The sequence below is a fragment of the Dendrobates tinctorius genome, unplaced genomic scaffold (genome assembly GCF_039654945.1).
Source record: "Dendrobates tinctorius isolate UK_male_01 unplaced genomic scaffold, ASM3965494v1 ptg000030l, whole genome shotgun sequence".
Taxonomy (NCBI): domain Eukaryota; kingdom Metazoa; phylum Chordata; class Amphibia; order Anura; family Dendrobatidae; genus Dendrobates; species Dendrobates tinctorius.
In genome coordinates, this window is record NW_027361698.1 from 19,027,724 (window position 1) to 19,051,305 (window position 23,582).

At 40.2% G+C, this 23,582-nt stretch overlaps 1 protein-coding gene across 34 annotated transcripts in view; it reads right to left on the reverse strand.

The window, feature by feature from the left end:
• The window catches only part of ANK2 (ankyrin 2), a 772,868-nt gene that overhangs the window by 125,307 nt on the left and 623,979 nt on the right, over positions 1-23,582 (reverse strand). For 33 of the 34 annotated variants that reach the window (XM_073571907.1, XM_073571914.1, XM_073571911.1 and 30 more), the window contains 4 exons: positions 21,507-21,605; positions 20,115-20,213; positions 5,888-5,960; positions 3,298-3,442 (listed from right to left, as the gene is read on the reverse strand). In XM_073571907.1, the coding sequence (XP_073428008.1) occupies positions 3,298-3,442; positions 5,888-5,960; positions 20,115-20,213; positions 21,507-21,605 (416 nt within the window). The remainder of the gene's footprint in view (positions 1-3,297; positions 3,443-5,887; positions 5,961-20,114; positions 20,214-21,506; positions 21,606-23,582) is intronic. The other variant, XM_073571901.1, reaches the window with a different exon arrangement.

Genomic DNA, 23,582 nt, shown 5'->3' on the forward strand with positions numbered 1-23,582 from the left:
TGGACACAATATTCCAGATGAGGTCTGACCAAAGAGGAGTAGAGGGAAATAATGACTTCACGTGATCTAGACTGTATGCTTCTGTTAATACATCCTAGAATTGCATTTGCCTTTTTTGCTGCTGCATCACACTGTTGACTCATATTCAGTCTGTGATCTATTAGTATACCCAAGTCTTTTTCACATGTGCTGTCACTTAGCCCTATTCCTCCCATTCTGTATATGCTTTTTTCATTTTTATTGCCCAGATGTAGTACTTTGCATTTCTCCCTGTTAAAAACCATTCTGTTAGTTGCTGCCCACTGCTCCAGTTTATTTATATCTTTTTGAATCCTCTCTCTCTCTTCTCTAGTATTAGCTATCCAGCTTTGTGTCATCAGCAAATTTAATCAGTTTACCCTCAATTCCTTCATCTAAATCGTTGATAAAGATGTTGAACAATACAGGGCCCAGGACAGAGCCCTGTGGTACCCCACTTGAGACATTCTTCCAACTGGATGTGCAGCCATTTACGACCACTCTTTGGGTCCGATCACTAAGCCAGTTATGAATCCACCTAACTGTTGCCTTGTCCATTCCATACTTAGTCATTTTTTCAATAAGGATTGTATGAGAGACTTTGTCAAATGCTTTGCTGAAGTCAAGATATATATACTATGAAAGTTATAGCATAGAAAAGTCTACATGATGCACTGTCAGGGCTGGTTCACATACACAGTCATGGCCGCAAGTGCTGGAACCCTTGAAATTGTTCCAGAAAATGAAGTAATTCTCAAAGAAAATTATTGCAGTTACACTGTTTTGTGATAGAAATGTTTATTTCCTCTGTGCGGATTGAAAAAAACAAATAAAAAAGCAGACAAAAAAATGCAAATTGGACATAATTTCACACAAAACCCCCAAAATTGGCTGGACAAAATAGCATTTTTCTTAAAAAATTGGGGAAACAACTTTGTTGCAGGCATGTAATGCTCATTCAAACTCACCTGTGGCAAGTAATATGAAAATCACACATGAAACCAGACAAAAAAGGGGAGAAGTTAACTCAATCTTTGCATTGTGTGTCTATGTGTGCTTAGCATGGAGAACAGAAAGAGGAGAAGAGAACTGTCTGAGGACTTGACATCCAAAAATGTTGAAAAATATTACCAATCTCAAAGTTACAAGTCCATCTCCAGAGATCTTGATGTTGCTTTGTCTATGGTGCACAACATTATCAAGAAGTTTACATTGCTAACCAATCTGAACAGCAGAGAAGAATTGATTAAAAGTTGCAGCAACGCAGGATAGTCCGGATGGTGGACAAACAGCCCTAGTAAAGTTCCAAAGAAATTCAAGCTGTCCTGCAGGCTCAGGGTCCATCAGTGTCAGCGCAAATTATCTGTAGACATTTGAATGAAATTAAATGCTATGGTAGGAGACCCAGGATGACCTCACTGCTGACACAGACATAAAAAAGCTAGACTGCAGTTTGCCAAAATCTACATGCGTAAACGAAAATCCTTCTGGGAAAGCGTCTAGTGGACAGATAAGACCAAGATAGAGCTTTTTGGTAAAGCACATAATTCTATTGTTTACCGAAATTGGAATGAGGCCTACAAAGAAAAGAACAAATTACCTACAGTCAAATATGGTGGCGGTTCAAAGATGTTAAGGGGTTGTTTTGCTGATACTGCGACTGGGTGCCTTGACTGTGTGCAAGGCATCATGAAATTTAAGCTTACCAAAGGATTTTGGGTCGCAATGTAGTGCAAAAAATATCAAAAAGCTTGTTTTGCATCATAAGTCATGGGTCTTCCAGCAGGACAATGACCCCAATCATATTTCACGGAGCACCCAGAAATAGATGGAAACAAAGCACTGGAGAGTTCTGAAGTGATCAGCAATGTATCCAGATCTAAATCCCATTGAACACCAGTGGAGAGATCTTAAAATTGCTGTTGGGAGAAGGCACCCTACAAATATGAGAGACCTGGAGCAATCTGCATAAAAATAGTGATCAAAAATTCCAGTGAGAGGTGTAAGAATGTTGTTGATGGTTATACGAAGAGATTGATTGCAGTTATTTATTCCAAAGGGTGTGCAACTAAATATCAAGTTGAGGGTGACAACAATTTTGTTTGAAATGATGTCCAATTTGCCTTTTTTTCCTCTGTTCTTTTGTGTTGTTCCAATACACACAAAGGAAATAAACATGTGTATAATAAAACATGTGTAAAATACTTAATTTTCTGGAACATTTTCATGGGTGCCAACACTTTCGGCCATGACTGTATTTAGCTCTGCAGTCTTTTTTACCCTTTGTTGTAATACAAAAATGCTCAAAAGGAACTGATGACCAAACTGAAGCCACAGTTTTTGATGGGATCACTGATTCAGATGGAAAAGCTCTGTATGCATAGATGGGTGTATGGATTCCAGAAAGTTGCACAAAGTACAAAACTTTGTTATCAATTATGCAAAAAAAAATATCTGGAATTGCCATTTATGAAATCTGCCATCCTGATGTCCAGGTTAATCCAAGGTGAACCAACACTTCAGTAAATTAAAGATCTTTTATTTGGAAGACAAGCTCTTATTTGGACAAGCTCTTCAGTCGTGTCTGCTTTAGTAAATGCGTCCCCATTAGAGGGTTGGTCCACTACTCAGACAACCCCTTCTTAAGTAAGATATTCCTTCTTCAAAAAAATAACACCTTATACTCACCCCTGAACCGGAGCAGTTCCAGTGATGTTGGCTAAGGTTTTCCAGAGGATCGTGTGATGTTGCGTCATGTGAGCCCTGCAACCAAAGGCCACTAATGGGCTGCAGTGCTCAAACCTCCTCTGGATGTCCAAGGGGCGTCCGAAGGAAGCAAGAGCATGGCAGCTCGATAGCACGAGCTGATTGGCTGTAGGGCTCAAGTGGCATAGCAATGCAGGCAAGCCTCAGGAGAACGCAATGGCTCCAGTACAGAAAGTGAGTAATGGATAATTTTATTTTTCAATGGGAAATAAACTATTTAAGACCGGTTGTCCTAGTAGTGGTAAAATCCATAAATAACGCTTCTGGAGCATTTTTTCTTAAAATTCTGCATTGTGTTGATTCTCTGTTATTATTCTGGGAGGTGTATGAAATAGTATATTACTCCATGGAGTATTGACAGATCCAATTAATTTCATGAAACATGAATGGCTAAATAACGGCTCACAAATGACAACATTCTCCTATTATATTAAAGGACTAGTAGCTTCTTGGAAGACGAGATACATGCTTTTCTTGTAGATAAAGTAACTACCTAGGCTACATTGGGCATACCTTTCTGAGCGTCCACCTTCCAAGCTGTACCTCAGGTAACTCATTCCATCCAGAAAATGACTGCTAGGCAGTGAGTCGTCTCCTAGCTCCTTTAAATCTTCAGGTCGCAAGTATTCTCCTCCGTCTCCAGTCATTGTATCATCTCCTTGTAAAAGTCAGTATAGAAGCTTTAGGCGCGTCTCATATCGCACAAACATTACGTATAACGTCGCACAATTACATATAATAAGTGACGATATATAAAGTATCAGACCTGAAGCTTTAGACTACGCTACCGAGAGATTCTTCTTATTCTTCTGACTTATGTCAGGTGCATTGTTACTGAGACTGTATGGATCCAAGGCACCAGTATTCTAATCCCCCAAATACATACACATAAGTCATTATACAGGCTAGATGGGGTGCAGACCTTAGTGAATTTGTCATTTTTACGTGTGATTCTATTGTAACGCAACATAGAAATATTAGTAACAAAGAATACTAGGACTATATGAATATAAAACCTCTTGTGAGAAGCTGTACTATGTTTTTCTGTTTTCACTAGTACATATCAGAAGGGGCCAGGATGAGTAGCAGACTGAAGGAACTGTTCCAGCTCCATGAGTTAAAGGGTAACCGTACTTTCAAGTAAGTTTTCATAGTAAGCTGTCCTTATGTGTACATGGGAAATAATGCTATTTCAGGACACTATTTGACTTGAATACTGTATTTTGACCACTTTTTCCCTTTCAAGGTTCTAACTCTTAAATTGTAGTTGACTCTGAGCTGCGAAGATGAGACTATCTGCAATGATCTCTCCTATAACAGAGTGCAGCATTCCTGCTCTTTTTTTTTCCATTTTTTAGGACAAAAAGATAATTACCACCAGCAGCAGCATGGAGGACATTATACATCAGCAATTAGCTATTTGGAAGTGAATCGAGCTCTGGTTGAAGCAAAAGACTTGTTAGAGAGCTCAGCAAAAGCTTTGGGTCGCCCACCATTGAAGTTTATGAGAAACAGACCATAATGAGAATAGATGATAATCTGTTATGTCGTCCATTATCGCATATGTTTTTTAGCCCTATGCATGCCCATAACACTACAAATGTTCAGAAGAAAAATGCATCCATTACAAACAGAACTAAGCCGGATGCAGAACCAAAACCAAATTGTCAGTTTGTAGTTGTATCCATTTTTTTTTTTAAGACCCGGATCTATGCAAAAATAGAAACTTGGATTGTCATTTTGCATCGGTTTTTGATCCGTTTGTAACAGATCCATTTTTTTTTATACTGGATCCCGCACAAATGGATGAAAACTGGACACGTGAACAGAGGCTTAATCTTAATATTTTCAGAGGGTAAAACAAGCAGTAACAAAGAAAACAATGCAGTATTTGTTTTGTCTGTACTGTAAATTGGGTTTCCACTTGTTTTATTGCTTACAGCATTATTAGATGACAACTTACACTGGCACTTTATTTTCTTGATCAAATTGGTATTTGCAAAACCTCAGGTCATGCAATAAGAACACCAGCTATTTTAGAGTTAAAATAACAGTAATCTAGACAACTCAATAAATAAGGAACTGAAAAGTGGACAAGAAATCTCACTGCAAGTCACACTGAATCCACACCATTCTCCAATATTATGCATACACCAATACCTTGTATACTTAGAAGTTCTTCATCGGACATGAAGTCACCAGCAACTAGTCTAAAAGCTGCATAAAGCACATTTTAGTTTGTAAAGGTAATATAAAAGATTTTCTGATATAGAACTCTGCTGGTATCTAAGCTGCTACCTTATCTTACATAGTCATGTGTACTAGAATGTCTTTAGGCATAAAAAGTTGGAATGTTCCAGTATATAAAATGAATATATTCACCGTGGCTACAGAAAACATTCTTCTACAGGTACCACTAGACCTGTGATCATACATATTGTGGCATATGGATTCATATTGGCAGTTCAGGTTTGTACGATGTATACAATAAAACTCAAAGAGAATCTGTCTTCAGGTTTTTCCTACCTCATCTGAAAGCAGCATGATGTTGGGGCACAGACCCCGATTCCAGTGATGTATCAGTTTTGGGGCTACTTGCGACAGTTTTGATAACATCACTGTTTTATCGGCTTCAGATCTACAGTACTAGTTTTCTGAAAGCTGAGCTCTGTATAACCCCGCTCAGACTACTGATTGACAGCTTTCTGCCTATGCAGAGTAAACAAATAAAGCTGCCAATCAGTGGTGGTTTGTTATACAGAGCTTATAAATATGGAGGACTATATGGCAGCAGGTTTACTCATCATTTAGTGATAATCTTCTGCTGACAAAATATTGATTTTTCTCAAAACTACAGCAAGGAGCCCAGTAAGTGACACATCACTGGAATCAGGATCTCTGTCTCTACATTATGCAGTTCTAAGATTAGGTAGCAAAAACCTGGTGAAATATTCCCTTTAAAATATATTAACAAAAATGAAGTAACTACAGGCTTTAACAAATTAATACCTTTCATAATAGAGAAACTGCAAAAACGTTCTTTCCCTGTATTTTTCACATTGTCAGTCTTATGTCAATTCTAGGACACATATCTGAAACTCACCTTCCTCATCAGAGACATCCAAAACTTCAGTCATAGTCTCGGGCACATTCAGCTTATGCTTCTCTGTTACAGTCTGCAGACACAAGACCAGTTTCAATAAAAAATAACAGACTTCTGTTCATTGTCATTATATTGTACAGCCTCTTATAACAAGGTGAATCATCACATATTTCATTACACCCAACGGCCGAAACACAACCACGTCTGGAAAGAAATCATGTGTTTGCTCTCTTTTCAGAACGTACTACATTCTAGTAGCAAAAAGCAGTCTTCCATATGGTTAAATTACAATAATTATCTAGATAATAATAACATGCTGTGTCTTATTATAAACTACTGTATATTGTGTAAAGAAAACACTAAAGAACAGACATAGGGTCCCATTAAAATTGAAAACTTTATTAGTACAAAAATGTAAAAACGGGTAAGGTACAACGATAGGGGCAAGGAATTTTACACACACCAAGTGGTCACACAAGAAATGGACATCCGGACCGAAAACCTCTGTAGTTAACACATATATACCATTTGTATTACACAATGATGTAGGCTGAATATAAACGGAAGACAAATAGTCATAAGATATAGAAAGACTTGGCTGACATCAAAAACAACCATCTGACAAGGTTATAGTGGGGTCACCTATATAGATAAAGTGTGAGCAAGTGCCCATGTGTATAGATTCATAGTCGAATACATATTACAAGGACTACTGTCCATAATAAAAGGACATACACATGAGGTAACACCCAGCCATACAAGATGCTACAAACAGGTTGCTAACACACAGTAATTACAACTGTAACACAAGGTGACATACTTAGAATGGCCAAACATCATGCAAAATCCATTATTACCTTGATTAGTAGCAGGTGTATTGCAGAGGGACAGGACTGTCAGCCCTCCCCGACGCGCGTTTCGGAGCCAACAAGCTCCTTCCTCACGCTCCCTGAGGAAGGAGTTTGTTGGCTCCGAAACGCGTGTCGGGGAGGGCTGACGGTCCTGTCCCGCTGCAATACACCTCCTACTAATCAAGGTAATAATGGATTTTGCATGATGTTTGGCCATTCTAAGTATTAGTCACCTTGTGTTACAGTTGTAATTACTTTGTGTTAGCAACATGTTTGTTACATCTTGTATGGCTGGGTGTTACCTCATGTGTATGTCCTTTTATTATGGACAGTAGTCCTTGAAATATGTATTCGACTATGAATCTATACACATGGGCACTTGCTCACACTTTATATAGGTGACCCCACTATAACCTTGTCAGATGGTTGTTTTTGATGTCAGCAAAGTCTTTCTATATCTTATGACTATTTGTCTTCAGTTTATATTCAGCCCACATCATTGTGTAATACAAATGGTATATATGTGTTAACTGCAGAAGTTTTCGGTCCGGATGCCCATTTCTTGTGTGACCACTTGGTGTGTGTAAAATTCCCTGCCCCTAACGTTGTACCTTACCCGTTTTTACATTTTTGTACTAATAAAGTTTTCAATTTTAATGGGACCCTATGACTGTTCTTTAGTGTTTTCTTAGCATGCTTTCTGCAGTTGGTCCTAGACCTATCCATTAAATATACACGTTTGAGTGGCAGGTGGCTATCTGCCCTATAATTATTGTTATTATTTCCCTCACACATGTGTGATGTTCACCACTATTTTCTTATAGTATATTGTGTAACTAGCCGTGTTTAGCGATGGTCGCGCAACACAGCTTCTGGCATGCAGAAGAAGAATAAGCGAATATACTAATGCCACAGGCAGGGACTCTTTCAGCTGCTTCTTTGTGTAGGTAATATATTTCCCACCCTGTCTGTTTTATTACAGGAGTGAGTGTATCTGTTGTTTCACTGGTCCGGTGAGCATTTTTTCGACAGAGGCTTTAAAAGGCTCGCTGTGGTAAAAAAGAAGAGGAATCCACTTCAAACTTAACACTATCAAAGTCAAAAGGCTGCAAAACACCATGTGGCAAAAATGCTTAAGTGTACACGACATTATTTAGACATTTAGATGCTGGTGTACCAACATAGTTTTTGAAGCAGAGAACGCTTCAGGATAATGCCGTGTTTCTTTTCTGACATCTTTTTTAGTTGTTTTTAAGGTGGATTCCAGACAGAATTTGCCTGAGAAAGACTTTGTGTGCACATACTATACCCCTAAAACCACTTCAAGGGAATAAAAACATCTATTTATATAATTGCCTTGTAATGTTTTAATTTCCTGTTCTGTCCAGATGTCACCGTGTCACAGAAATCAAAGCGGAGAAAGCTCACCGACTGCCATATTGGGACACCCAAGTGATGGGTGTCTCAATATGGAAACTGCTGCTGGTACCAACCTATTGCGCGATACCACCAGTGGAACACCGTCGCACCACACACACTCTATACGCCGTACGTACCACACACACACATTCCCACACACACTCACACACTCTATACGCCGTACGCACCACACACACACGCAGCCTCTTGCGCGGTTCTACCAGCGGAACACTGTCGCACTGCGCCTGCGCGAATTCTGTGCAGGCGCAGTGAATCATTCGGCTGATCTTGGGGGCAGATGCGTGATGTGTCTACAGGCAGAGGATGCCGGTCACACTAAAGGGGTGTTCCCACGAACAAAAGTTCATTTTAAAAATTGTCTGTGTCTGACCGTGTACGGAGCATACCACATCTCCTGGGCAGGGGAGGAAGCAAAAGACAATACTGACATTACAGCAGGGGATCACAGAGGATTCATTTGTAAGGTAGAATATTTCACTCACTGTTTTTAAACAATATTTTACCTCACAAAATGTATCCTCTGCAATCTCCTGCTGTAATGTCAGTATTGTCTTTTGCTTCCTCCCCTGCCCAGGAGCTGTGGTATGTTGTGTACACGGTCAGACACAGGGGTGAGAGAGACAGAGCACAGGGGGGAGACAGCTCAAACGGGACAGCACATGAGGGGAGAACACAGCACAGAGAGACAGCAGACAAGGGGGATAGCACATGGGGTAGACAGGTCAAAGAAGAGAGCACAGACAGGAGAAGTCAGCATATGAGGAAAGAGAGAGTGGATAGGTGGGTGAGCACATGGGGGGGAGAGATTTTCAACGCTGCAAAGCCTGCCCCCCATCGTTACATTACCACCCTCCAGATGCGATAGCATCAGGCCTCCATCTAGTCTCCAAATAATAACAAAACAAAATTAAAAACAGAGTTGCCTGGAGTGGATTCCTCTTCAAAAACTTGACACATTTTTCCTCCTCAAAAAAAAAAACTCTGTGTGAACATGCCCGTGGGTTATGTTGACACATTGCATTTTTGTCCTATTTGCCGTGTTTTTGCCACAAAAAAACTCATTATATTGTCACAGCAAAGTGAATGAGATTTGCTTATTTTTTCCTTGCAGATTAGAATCTCCAAAGTGTTTTATCAAATCTGCAGCACATCATTTCAGTGTTTCTGCAGCGTTTTTCACCCATTCTAATGAATTGGAAAAAAACATTAAAACAAACATTGCAAACAAGGGCAAAAATGTAAATTTTTGATACAGAGATGCCTGCAGCAAATACTTAACGTGTGCACATACCCTTGGGTTGTTAATGAGTTAAAATGTGTTTATGTCTTTTTCACAAATCTGTGACAGATTTTCATAGACAAAGATAGCAGAGATATAACAGCAGGCAGGTGGGCAGCAATGAAGTTGGTGTAAGGGAGGGGGAAGTAGGGATTCATACATATAGTACCGATTATGTCGTGTATGAAGGCCAAGCATGCCCGGAGAGTGTGCAAGAATGTTTCAAACTTGGGAAAAGTTAGTTTGGAACTCAATCCAGCCACTTATGTAAAGCACAAAGACTAAGATTTTGACAGCCATATAATTATGCAGCTTCTGTGCCAAGATTTCCTTTGAAAGGCATTTTGAAAAGTGACAATTTGCCGACTTCTTTACATTACATTAGACACCCCTTAAAAAGAAATCTTACATAACATATAGATGATATAGTCTGTAAGGAAACATAGTAGTATACAAATATATTCTGCAACATGTTATAACACCCAAAGGCAGTGTCATCATCGGGGCGCAAGTGCCGCGCTCTATACACATCATATGGTACTATAGTCTTCTGTCACTTCAGGGTCACTATAATATACTACTAGGCTGTAAATGTATATTTACAAGGATGGATAGCGAGAAGAAGGTTAAGTCACTAATACCGCATCACTGAGGGTCAATACTGAAGATTAGGGTAATCGGTCAGCAGGTTTATGCTATGTAATCTGAGGGCAGCATAAGGTAGGAAGTGAGACATAGATATCAGGGATGTGTCACTTAATTAGGCTGTGTGCTATTGCTTCAATACAATGAATGTTTTATTACCAGGAGATTATCACTGCCTGGACTACAGCTCCTGTGAGCCCAAAAGACCTGTGGTGTAGGAAAAGATTAGCTTTCTGAGCTCTGCCGCATGCCACATCTAAGCGCTCATTCAGATATTTGTGATTTTTCAACAGTATTTGTATGCCAAAACCAGGAATGGAGCTTACAGAGAAAACCTATAATTGAAAGATTGACACTTGTTCTGTGCTTTGGAGACATTCCTAAATTTGACATACAAATACTGATGAAAAATCACTGATGTCCGAATGAGCTCTACAATCTCTGATACACCACGGCTGCATCCAGTAAACTTAGTGATACAACATTGTAATCAGGGTCTCTTTTCCTACATTATGCTGCTCTTAGTTGAGGTAGCAAAAACAAGCTGCATAGTGTAGAGACAGAGATCCTGTTTCTAGTGATGTGATGTTTCAGCTCCCTACTGTAGTTTTGAGAAAAATCAATATTTTGCCATTAGAAGATTATCACTAAATGACTAGTAAACCTTTTGCCATGTAGTCCTCCATATGTATAAAACTCTGTATAACCAATCCACCACCACTGATTGACAGTTTGTTGTGTGCATTCTGTCAATTAGTAGTTTGGATGGTGTTATACAGAGCTCAGCATTCAGAGAGCTGATAGATCAGCTGCAGATAAAACAACGATTTTATCAAAACTGCTGTAAATCGCCACATAACTGATACAACACTGGAATCAGGGTCTCTTTCCTACATTATCCTACCCTCAGATGATGTAGCAAAAACCTAGTGACAGTCTCCCTTTAAAAGGTGTTGTCTCCCTTTAAAAGGTGTTGTCTCCCTTTGAGGAGAATTTTTCTTTAACTAAAATACTTGTAATTGGAACAAAAATGTTGCACCGTTTGCTTTATATAGCCTCTGTGTTGCACTGTCTATCGATGACTGCAGAATGAATTAACAAAGAATCTGTCAGTGAGCTCGTTATATGGCTATAACCAAACCTAAATCTGGGAATAGTTGACACAACTGGGTCGTAGTATCTTACACAATCAGGATATTGAGAACTGTTGGGGATAACACTAACATATATCGGCAATATTTGAAATGGTTTTAAATCTGGAAAACTCTTCTCATCGCTGTAAGGCTGTGTGCACACGCTGCGGATTATGTGCGGATTCATCCGCGCGGATTTTGTAAAATCCGCAGGTGAAACCGCAGGTCAAAAGACCTGCGGTTTTACCTGCGGATTGCTCTGCGGTTTTGCCCTGCGGTTTTTCATCTCCTCAATGGAGGAGATGGCAAACCGCAGGAGAATCCGCAGAAAGAATTGACATGTCAATTCTTTCTGCGGATTGAAAACCGCAGATAATCCGCGCGGAAAATTCCGCACCGTCTGCACTGCGGTTTTTGATTCCCATAGGGAATCATGGTACTGTACACCGCAGCAAAAACTGCTGCGGGTCCGCAGCGGCCAAAACCGCTGCGGAACTGCAGCAAAATCCGCAGCGTGTGCACACAGCCTAAGTGTGCATTCCCTGCATTTATGTGTATTACTGCTCGTTAATCTGTATGATCTTAAGGCTAAGCGATTAACAATCAGCCAGATAATAAAGCAATGCAGTTGCAATCAAAGAATCAAATTTCCATCAGGCAGATCTGGATGCTGCAGACACATAGGACCTTATTTATCAAAACTACCTTAACCCCCAAGGGTGGTTTGCACGTTCATGACCGGGCCAATTTTTACAATTCTGACCACTGTACCTTTATGAGGTAATAACTCTGAAACACTTCCATGCATCCTGGTGATTCTGACATTGTTTTCTCGTGACATATTGTACTTCATGTTGGTGGTAAAATTTCATTCAAATAACTTGCGTTTATTTGTGAAAAAAACGGAAATTTGGCGAAAATGTTTAAAATTTCGCAATTTTCCAACTTTGAATTTTTATGCCCTTAAATCACAGAGATATGGCACACAAAAAACTTAATAAATAACATTTCCCACATGTTTACTTTACATCAGCACAATTTTGGAACCAAAATTTTTTTTTATTAGGAAGTTATAAGGGTTAAAAGTTGACCAGCGATTTCTCATTTTTGCAACACCATTTTATTTTTATGGACCACATCACATTTGAAGCCACTTTGAGGGGTCTATATGATAGAAAATACCCCAAAGTGACACCATTCAAAAAACTGCACCCCTTAAGGTGCTCAAAACCACATTCAAGAAGTTTATTAACCCTTCAGGTGCGTCACAGGATTTTTTTGAATATTTAAAAAAAATGAACATTTAACTTTCTCACAAAAAAAATACTTCAGGTCCAATTTTTTTTTATTTTACCAAGGGTAACTGGAGAAATTGGACTGCAAAAGTTATTGTGCAGTTTGTCCTGAGTATACTGATACCTGTTATGTGGGGGTATACCACTGTTTTGGCGCATGGCAGAGCTCAGAAGGGAAGGAGCGCCGTTTTACTTTTTCAATGCAAAATTGGCTGGAATTCAGATCGGACGCCATGTCACGTTTGAAGAGCCCCTGATGTACCTAAACAGTGGAAACTCCTCACAAGTGACCCCATTTTGGAAACGAGACCCCCAAGGAACTTATCTAGATATGTGGTGAGAACTTTAAACCCACAAGGGCTTCACAGAAGTTTATAATGTACAGCGGTACAATTAAAAAATCATATTTTTTCCACAAAAATGATCTTTTCACCCCCAATTTGTATTTTTCCAAGGGTAACAGGACCCTAAAAGTTATTGTGCAATTTGTCCTGAGTACGCTGATACCCCACATGTGGGGGTAAACCACTATTTGGGCGCATGCCAGAGCTCGGAAGGGAAGCAGCGCCATTTGACGTTTTTGGCAGGAATTGAGATCGGACACCATGTCGCGTTTGGAAAGCCCTTGATGTACCAAAACAGTGGAAACCCCCAACAAATGACACCATTTTGGAAACTAGACCCCCCAAGGAACTTATCTAGATGTGTGGTGAGCACTTTGAACCCCTACCCCCCGTGCTTCATAGAAGTTTATAACGCCCAGGAGTGAAAATAAAAAAATCGTATTTTTTCCACAGGCATGATCATTTAGTCCCCAATTTTTTTATTTTCCCAAGGGTAACAGGAGAATTTGGACCCCAAAAGTTGTTGTCCAATTTGTCCTGAGTACGCTGATACCTCATATGTGGGAGAAAACTACTGTATGGGCACACGTCGGGGCTCGGATGGGAAGTAGTGACGTTTTGGAATGCAGACTTTGATAGAATGGTCTGCGGGTGTCGAGCGTTTGGAGAGCCCCTGATGTACCTAAACTATTAAAACTCCCCACAAGTGACTCCATTTTGGAATCTAGACCCCCCCACGGAACTTATCTAGATGTGTGGTGAGCACTTTGAGTGCTTCACAGAAGTTTATAACGCGTGAAAATAAAAAAATCATTTTTTTCCACAAAAATGATATTTTTGCCCCCATTTTTTTATTTTCCTAAGGGTAACAGGAGAAATTGGACCCCAAAAGTTGTTTTGCAATTTGTCCTGAGTATGCTGATACCCCATATGTGGGGGTAAAACACTGTTTGGGCGCATGGCAGAGCTTGGAAGGGAAGGAGCACCATTTGACTTTTTCAACACAGAATTGGCTAGAATTGAGATCAGACGCCATGTTGCATTTGGAGAGCACCTGATGTGCCCAAACAGTGGAAACCCCCCAATTATAACTCCAACACACCCCTAACCCTAATCTCAGCCCTAACCCTAATGGGAAAATGGAAATAAATACATTTTCTTTTAATTTTATTATTTTTCCCTAACTAAGGGGGTGATAACGGGGGGTTTGATTTACTATTTATGGCGGTTTTTATGTTTGGCAGCTGTCACACGCTAAAAGACGCTTTTTATTGTAAAAATAATTTTTGCATCACCACATATTGAGAGCTATAATTTTTTCATATTTCGACCCACCGAGTCATGTGAGGTCTTATTTTTTGCGGGACGAGTTGACGTTTTTATTGGTTATCATTTTCGGGCACGTGACATCTTTTGATCGCTTTTTATTCCGATTTTTGGGACGCAGAATGAACAAAAACCAGCATTTCATGAATTTCTTTTGGGGGGTGCGTTTACACCGTTCCTCTTGCGGTAAAATTGATAAAGCCCTTTTATTCTTCGGGTCAGTACGGTTACAGCGATACCTCATTTAGGTCTTTTTTTATGTTTTGGCGCTTTTATGCAATGAAAACAATTTTATATAAAAAATAATTCTTTTTGCATCGCTTTATTCTGTGAGCTATAACTTTTTTTTTTTTTGCTGATGATGCTATATGGCGGCTCGTTTTTTGCGGGACAAGATGACGTTTTCAGCAGTACCATGGATACTTATATGCAACTTTTTGATCGCGCGTTATTGCAATTTTTGTTTGGCAGTATGATAATAAATCATTATTTTTTGCTTAGTTTTTTATTTTTATTTTTAAAGGGGTTCACTAAAGGGGTTAACTAGTGGGACAGTTTTATAGGTCAGGTCGTTACGGACGCGGCGATACCAAATATGTGTACTTTTATTGTTTTTTTTTTATTTCCAAAAAATGAATTAGGGAATTTTTTTTTTTTTTTTTAAACTTATTTAGCGATTTTTTAAAAATTATTTTTACACTTTTAAAAAATTTTTTTTTAACTTTATTACATTGTCCCAGGGGGGACATACCTGTCATGTGACAGATCGCTGATCTGTCACATCACAGATCACTGTGACAGATCAGCGATCTGTCACAGGCACTGCACAGGCTTTCCTCATGCCTGCGCTTTGCAGGCACTGAGGAAGCCAGCTCCCTGCAGGCCCCCGAAAGTGCCGGTCGCCATCCTGGATTCAGGGACCTGCAGGGATGGAGCCCCCCCGCAGCAGCGCTGCACATTGCGCTGCTGTGGGGGGGCTCAGGGAAGCACGGAGGGAGCCCCCACCCTGCCGATGCTTCCCTTTAACCCCCGGTACACCGTGTTTGATCGCGGTAAGCAAGGGGTCAATGTGTCGGGGGGCGGTCCGTGACCGCCCCTGACACATTGTGCCGGGTGTCAGCTGTGATAATCAGCTGACACCCGACCACGATCAGCGGCGCTCACCACGTGGGCGCCGCTGATCGCTGTGACGTACTATCCCGTCCCTGGGAATTAAGTCCCAGGGCACATGGACAGGATAGTATGTCACATGACAGAAAGGGGTTAAAGCCCATCTTTGAGTAGACTCAAGCCTCCTAAGACATCTATATGGACATGCAGGTCATAGCTGAATAAAATGATACCTTGATATCTGTGATGAGATGTCTTCATAGAATCATAGAATCGTAGAGTTGGAAGGGACCTCCTGGGCCATCTGGTCCAACCCCCTGCTCAAAGCAGGATTCGCTAAATCATCCCAGTCAGATGTCTGTCCAGCCTCTGTTTGAAGACTTCCATTGAAGGAGAACTCACCACTTCTCGTGGCAGCCTGTTCCACTCATTGATCACTCTAACTGTCAAAAAGTTTTTTCTAATATCTAATCTGTGTCTCCTCCCATTCAGTTTCATCCCATTGCTTCTAGTCTTTCCTTGTGCAAATGAGAATAAAGTTGATCCTTCTACAATGTGACAGCCCTTTAGATATTTGTAGACAGCTATTAAGTCTCCTCTCAGTCTTCTCTTTTGCAAACTAAACATTCCCAAATCCTGCAACCTTTCCTCATAAGACAGGGTTTGCAGACCGGTCATCATTCTGGTCGCTCTTTTCTGAACTTGCTCCAGTTTGTTGATGTCTTTTTTAAAATGTGGTGCCCAAAACTGGACACAATATTCCAGATGAGGTCTGACCAAAGAGGAGTAGAGGGAAATAATGACTTCACGTGATCTAGACTGTATGCTTCTGTTAATACATCCTAGAATTGCATTTGTCTTTTTTGCTGCTGCATCACACTGTTGACTCATATTCAGTCTGTGATCTGTTAGTATACCCAAGTCTTTTTCACATGTGCTGTCACTTAGCCCTATTCCTCCCATTCTGTATATGCTTTTTTCATTTTTATTGCCCAGATGTAGTACTTTGCATTTCTCCCTGTTAAAAATCATTCTGTTAGTTGCTGCCCACTTCTCCAGTTTATTTATATCTTTTTGAATCCTCTCTCTCTCTTCTCTAGTATTAGCTATCCCTCCTAGCTTTGTGTCATCAGCAAATTTAATCAGTTTACTCTCAATTCCTTCATCTAAATCGTTGATAAAGATGTTGAACAATACAGGGCCCAGGACAGAGCCCTGTGGTACCCCACTTGAGACATTCTTCCAACTGGATGTGCAGCCATTTACGACCACTCTTTGGGTCCGATCACTAAGCCAGTTATGAATCCACCTAACAGTTGCCTTGTCCATTCCATACTTAGTCATTTTTTCAATAAGGATTGTGTGAGAGACTTTGTCAAATGCTTTGCTGAAGTCAAGATATACTATATCTACAGCATTTCCCTGATCCACCCAATCAGTGATTCCGTCATAGAAGGAAATTAAGTTAGTCTGACATGACTTATTAGTTACAAACCCATGCTGACTCTGTTTAATCACTTCATTCTTATCCAGGTACTGACATACATGTTGTTTAATAATTTGTTCAAAGATCTTTCCTGGTATAGAAGTCAGACTCACCGGCCTATAGTTGCCTGGGTCCACCTTCTTCCCCTTTTTGAAGATAGGAACAACATTTGCTCTTCTCCAGTCTTCTGGCACTTCTCCTGTTCTCCAAGAATTTTCAAAGATTATGGAGAGGGGTTCAAAAATTTCTTCTGCTATCTCCTTCAGTACTCTGGGGTGTAATTCATCTGGACCTGGAGACTTGAATTAATTTAGGTTAGCTAAGTGTTTCCTCACTATCTTTCTGTTTATAGATATCCTGGATTCTTCTATTCCCTTAATAGGACAGTGAAGAACAGTTGATGTTACATTTCCTTTCTGAGAGAAAACAGATGCAAAATAGGAATTTAAAAGTTCAGCCTTCTCAACATTCTGTCTTACCATTTCATCATTTTCATCCTGTAAAAATCCTATAGCATCTTTGACTTTTCTTTTACTTTTGACATATCCCCAAAATCCTTTATTATTGCTTTTGACGTCTCTTGCAAGCCTCAATTCATTTTCAGCTTTAGATAATCTGATTTGTGCCCTGCAGGTTCTGCAGACAGCATTACATTCTTCTTTAGATATGCCTCCCTCTTTCCATTTTATAAACATTTTTTTCTTCCTTTTTAGCATGTGCTTAAGTTCTGTGTTCATCCATCCTGGTTTCCTTAAATGCTTCCTATTCTTCCCTCTTTTCGGAATTGTTAACAACTGTGCTTTAAGAATTTCATTTTTCAAGATTTCCCATCCTTCCTGGACATTTTTGTCTTTAAGGATATCCAGCCATTGGATCCCTCCAATTCTCTTTCTGAATCCCTTAAAATCTGCCTTTCTGAAATCTAACCTTGACGTCTGAGTCTTCACAGGTCTTCCTCCTCTAGTTATCCAAAATTCTAAAATAGCATGGTCGCTACCTCCTAGGGTCCCAGCCACTTTTACCTCCTCAACCATTTCCTCCCTGTTTATAAGGATTAGATCCAAGGTAACAGTTCCCCTTGTTTTCTCCCCTACCTTCTGGAAGATAAAGTTGTCAGCAAGAGAGGATAAGAATTTCCTTGACCTGTTAGTTTTGCCTGAGAGAGATTCCCAACAAATGTCTGGATAGTTGAAATCTCCCATGACAACTATGTCATATTTTTTGGCGAGCTTGGCCATTTGATGCATAAAGAGTTCATCCATATCTTCAGCTTGCACAGGCGGCCTGTAGTAAATGCCTACAATGGTGTCCTTTCCATTGTTCTGTCCTTGTATTCTTACCCAAACAGTTTCCACAGAACTCCCAGTCTCTGAAGCTTCAATATCTGTGCAGATATACGCGTTTCTAACATACAATGCGACACCTCCTCCTCGTTTATCAAGTCTGTTTCTTGCAAATAAGTTGTATCCTTCTAGTCTTGTATTCCAATCATGTGTATCGTCCCACCAAGTTTCAGTGATTCCAATGACATCATATTTCTTGTCCTGTGTTAGTAGTTCCAATTCTCCTTGTTTGTTGCCCATGCTTTGTGCATTAGTATAGAAACATTTTAGTTTGTGATTGGTTTCTCTTTCTCCAATATTTTTATTAATTAGATTTTTTTGTCTTTGTTCTTCCTTTTCACTTCTAATAGCAGAGTTCTCAATAGCATTTGTCAGGTGTATGGCTTTTTCTGGTCTTTTGCTTCCCTTCCCATGTTGTCTTAATCCATAGAAATCCACATTTTTCTTAATATGTAAATGAGCTGTTAGGATCTATGGGCTAGACATAGATCTCCTTAAGAATCTACCTTCAGAGCCTTTTAAATAACAGGGGGCATTATCTGTGTGAGACACATATGTAGATCAGGAGAGCAGACAGTCAGCCATTACATGTCTCACACTGGTAACGACCCCTTTCATTGAAAATAAACTCTGGAGGCAGAATCTTGAGGAGATCTATGTTCCGTCCGTAGATCTTAATAGCTCATTTAAATATAAGGAAATGTGTTTCTCTTAAAAAAGACATCTGATCGCAGATATCAAGGTATCATTTTATTCAATTTTCTATGATCTGAAAGCTCATATAGGCGGCTTTGGAGGGTAGATTCTAATGACAGATTCCCTTTAAATAAAAAGTGTGTTTTACTGCCAGTAACAACCAATCAGAGCTGAGCTTTCAATTTTAATCAGCTCTGAAACCTGCAATTTAATTGATTGCTATTAATGACAAGGACAGGGTTTTTTAAAAAACTTATCTTAAATCTGTCCCAAAATTGATAATGCTTTACTTTACCAAATCCATTGTTAACAATTTAACAATATGTAAGGGCACCATAATGGGCTATCCTTATGTACTTTTTTTCCTGGTGAGTAAAGGGAGTATTACATAGCATTCATTCAAATAAATTGCCAGGTTCAGTAGTGAAGGAGACACTTTTTGGAGCTGCTTTCCTCTTCTACTAGTAAAAGGGGTTCCAGAGATGAATATATACCGAGCAAAAGCATACTTATAATGGTTGCCAACAGTAACAAGTGATTCTATAGTGTAGTAAACAGGAGTTATTCCTGTAGCTCTCCAATGCTGCACACTGCTTCCGCGTTAACAGAACATTATGAAAAGTGATTTATTCGTACATGAACCAAACTGACACAAAGGATGAATCACATTGTATAGAAGTCACACGCTATTAATTATTAGTAGGTTTAGAGCCTTTGTGCTGCATTGTTGCTGTTACATCTGATAATATGAGGCTGTCTGTGACAGATCTGGAGAAATTTAACCCATGAAGATATAATAAATGAAGTCAATTACAAAACTCTAGAAAATGTCTATAAGTCAGATACATCCATTGAAGTGGAAAATGTAAAATACTCTAAATCTGGTCAACTTTCTAGAAGTTTTGAGTATAATACATGGTGTCATGTACTTAAATATATCCCTAAGGGAAAGGAGGATGTCAAAGAGTAAGAGACTGTGTGCTTATTCTGTATGGCAGAAGAAGAGAAGAAATACACAACTCTACTCATTGAGACACTGGCTTGTGTCATTGTGATTTTTACATAGGACACAGTCTATCGAGTTATTTTAACCCAGGGAAATGTCCTTACTCACACACAATGCAGCCATAAAAAGTTATGCCACACATTCAGCTCTGCTATACCAGTTATTCCATATGAAGCAATCCAGGAGGACAACTCCTAGCACGTCGTGAAGTCATGATTACGGTCCTGACACAAGCCTTACTGACATATTGGGAAAAGTTGCAGTGATACTCACAGTGGTTGTGGTGATGATCTCCTCTGTGACAACCTTCAGCGTATCCACCACAGAGATGTATCCCAGCCGCCTGGCAATCGCGAGGGCAGTGTTACCATTCTGCAGGGGAAGATGAAATGGTGAAGAGAGCGATACAAAGACAGCCAATGAGATCACACAGCGCACAGCGAGCCAGCCAGCCTTTCCATCCCAAGCAGGCGCCAAACCCAGGAAAAAGCGCTAACAGTAATGTGGAGTTCACTTCTGAAGGCTTCTTCTGCAGCTTCAATCCCCATAGCAACACAACACACTGACATCTGCCAGCTTCCCCGCAGAAAAATCTGCTGTCTGCTGTAAGGCTGTCACGCACCAGCAGAAATTTGCCTTAAATACCAGCTACTTAAAATGCCTTCACATGCAGGATTAGCTGAAGATGCCCCCAAACACTGGACATGGAGTGATGAGAATATTCAGAAACATATTTTCAAAGTGATTCCTTCTCTAGCGCCCATTATGGCACAAGGACCAAGCAGACGCGAACATTTGGATTCATCTGAACTCTGTGCTCCCTTAAAAAAACAACACTCCATAAACACATCTGACAGTCATTTCGGGGCCGTGCTAGTCATTTCCACAGAGGAAAGTCTGAGTCTGCTAGCTAAACAGAGGAAATTATAGGTCAGGACAGCATACAGTGTAATGGCACATGTAAGGCATATAATATCTGCACCACACAACTAATCTGCCCCTATAAGAGATACATTCTCCAGGGGATCTGTATTTCACGACAATAAAAGGAGTCGGTCATTACAAAATGACTGATCAAACCAAGCAGCACAGGCAGTCGGTGCATCCTTGGCAAGGACAAACAGTTAATTTCCCCATTCGTCACCCATCTATCTCCACCCTCCTCTTCCTTGATACACAGCTCTGGCATTACAGGACCCAGAGGAAGGTGGAAATAGATGGAAAACATGTAGGTGAGAAGGTGAAGCGTCCTGCCTGGCCACATAGAGGAGGCGATGACTGCCCGCACTTGGTTTGATTGGTTGCTTTGTGCTGACAGAATCCCTTTCAGTAAATTTTTTGTCATTTAAGCTTTTCAACATTTGGTAATTTTGCCTCTATGAGAACTTCGGAAAGCCTTCCCTGTAGAAGGCTGACAGCGCCGATCCTCCATGATCCTATAAGGGACGCTATAGGGAAAATAAGGCAGGCACCGGTATATTCTGTAAGCACTAATGGCCAGCTCCACTACAGGACATCGCCATAGGCAGTCTATAGGCCATACAGAGTATAGCAGAGTATAGTATCATTAGGGGCACAACATGGCAGGCACCAGGGAAACTTCTGTAGGCACTATGACTTGTACAGCATATAGAGTATTTTCCTACTCTTATTCTGTGAGCTTACCGCCGTAGTAGCATTGGGCTTTGCACCATTTTGCAGCAGAACATTTATAATATGCGTATGGCCTTGCTGAGCAGCTTGATGTAAAGGTGTGTAGCCATTCTGTAATACAAAAAATACAAGAATTTCAACCATTAAACCTAAAATGCATGGCTAAAATAATGAATTAGTCAATTGAGAAGCCTCAGGATGAAATAACACAATATATTCTACTAAAATAAATCTGATGAACAGGCAAAGCTGATCAAATAAGGTGACCTAATACTTAAGGAGTATTTTAGTTTCACCAATTTTCTGCCCACAAGCTTAGTCATGTTAAAATAACGATCTTGAGCCCTACTTAACCTCCCTGGGTCATGTGCTGCCTCTCCACCACTGCCCCAGTCTCTGAAAACAGCTGCAGTGAGGTAATATTGACAGCACTGCAGCCAGTCATTGAGCTCAGTGGCTTGTGCTGTATAGATCAGCCGATTCGCTGAGCCCAGTCAATAGATTAGCAATGTTGATGTAACGTCAGCACTGCAACTGTTCAACACAGACTGGGGCAAAGCCCGAGAAGACCTGGGGATGGTTAGAGAGGATGTCTAGGACTTTTTTTTTTACTATGTGTCTCAAATCTAACAAGCAGGTTGCTAACAGAGTCAACAACCAGCCTGTTGTACCCGGTGGTGGCACAGACCGCTCCAGCCAGCGATTCAGCTGCTGCACATCAACAGAGACACTCTTCTTTTTTCGGGCTGCTCTATCTATGAGGCATGACTGCAGCTGGATACTGGGGAGCCAGCTGTCTATCACCATGACGTTGGGAGTCACACCCCATCAGCAGAGCAGAGAGAAAGAAGCTTCTCTGTAAACGTGACTTTATCGGAAGCCGCTGAATAGTTGGCAGGAGTGGTTTGTAACTGCTCTGTGATGAGAGAGACCGGTGTGAGGCACAACAGCCTGGAAGTTAGCAACTACCTGCCTGATAGTTCCTAGGCATATTGTAAAAAAAAAAATAGTCTCAGACATCCCCTTTAAATTAAGTAAAGCTCAGTTTCTTATTTTATGCATCAATGACCTGTGAGATAAAAATAGGTAAAAGTGGACAATCAATTAAATCAAGATATCATCCATTCACGGGGTCAGGTGATAACTGTAACCACGATATGGGTCCCACTGCTTGTGGCCAAAAGGCATTGAACGGCACAGATAGTCTCATATAAATCCTGCTACTCTATATGAAGTCCATGATACGAAGAGAATCGAATGCTGTGAAGTGTCCAGCTATCTTTGTCAATGCCGTGGATCTGAAATTGTATTGGCCACTATTTTGTAGCCAGTGAATCAGTGTAGACATAGGTCCACTGGATAGGTCTAACCTCGTTTAGACTGGAATACACTGTTAAAGGGTTTTTGAGGATTATAATATTTATTACCTATCCTTAGGACTGCTGGCACCCTGACATCCACTACACGATGTATGAAATGTGCCACTTCCGCTGTGCCACAGCACATTCAGTCAGCTGATCAGATGGGGAGATGGACCCCAACAATCTAATACTGATGACCAATCTCTTTAAACTTAATTACAACCCTGAACATTATGTTGATTTTTTTTAACCCACGCTGACTTATTCTATAATACACAGTTATAGAGGTTGGAGCTTTGTATTTCTAGTACTAAGTTTGAAATCCCCTACATATAGTTATCATGATTAATGGCTGGTTACCTAGACAGAGCTGTCATAAGCTCAATTACAACCTTAATTTTTTGGAGAATATTCTCCTCCCTCGTTTAGAGGCCTATGTGGTAAAGATTTGCATTGTGCATACTTCCAATATTGACCATCTAACTATTTTGTACCGTTGTTTGTGGTTTACTGTTACCTAATTGATAGGCTGCTTACCTAGATCAGTTATGGAGAATTTATATTGATGTTTTTTATTGATGCGTTAGTGATTTTTTTCAGGGTTTATATAATTTGTAAATGGAGTTTCATTGAGGAACTCGCCTAAGATTTTGTTTTCACATGAGATATTCAATGGGTAAATTGTTGTGGGTTGCAAATGTAATAGGGTAACTTGATTTCAACATTT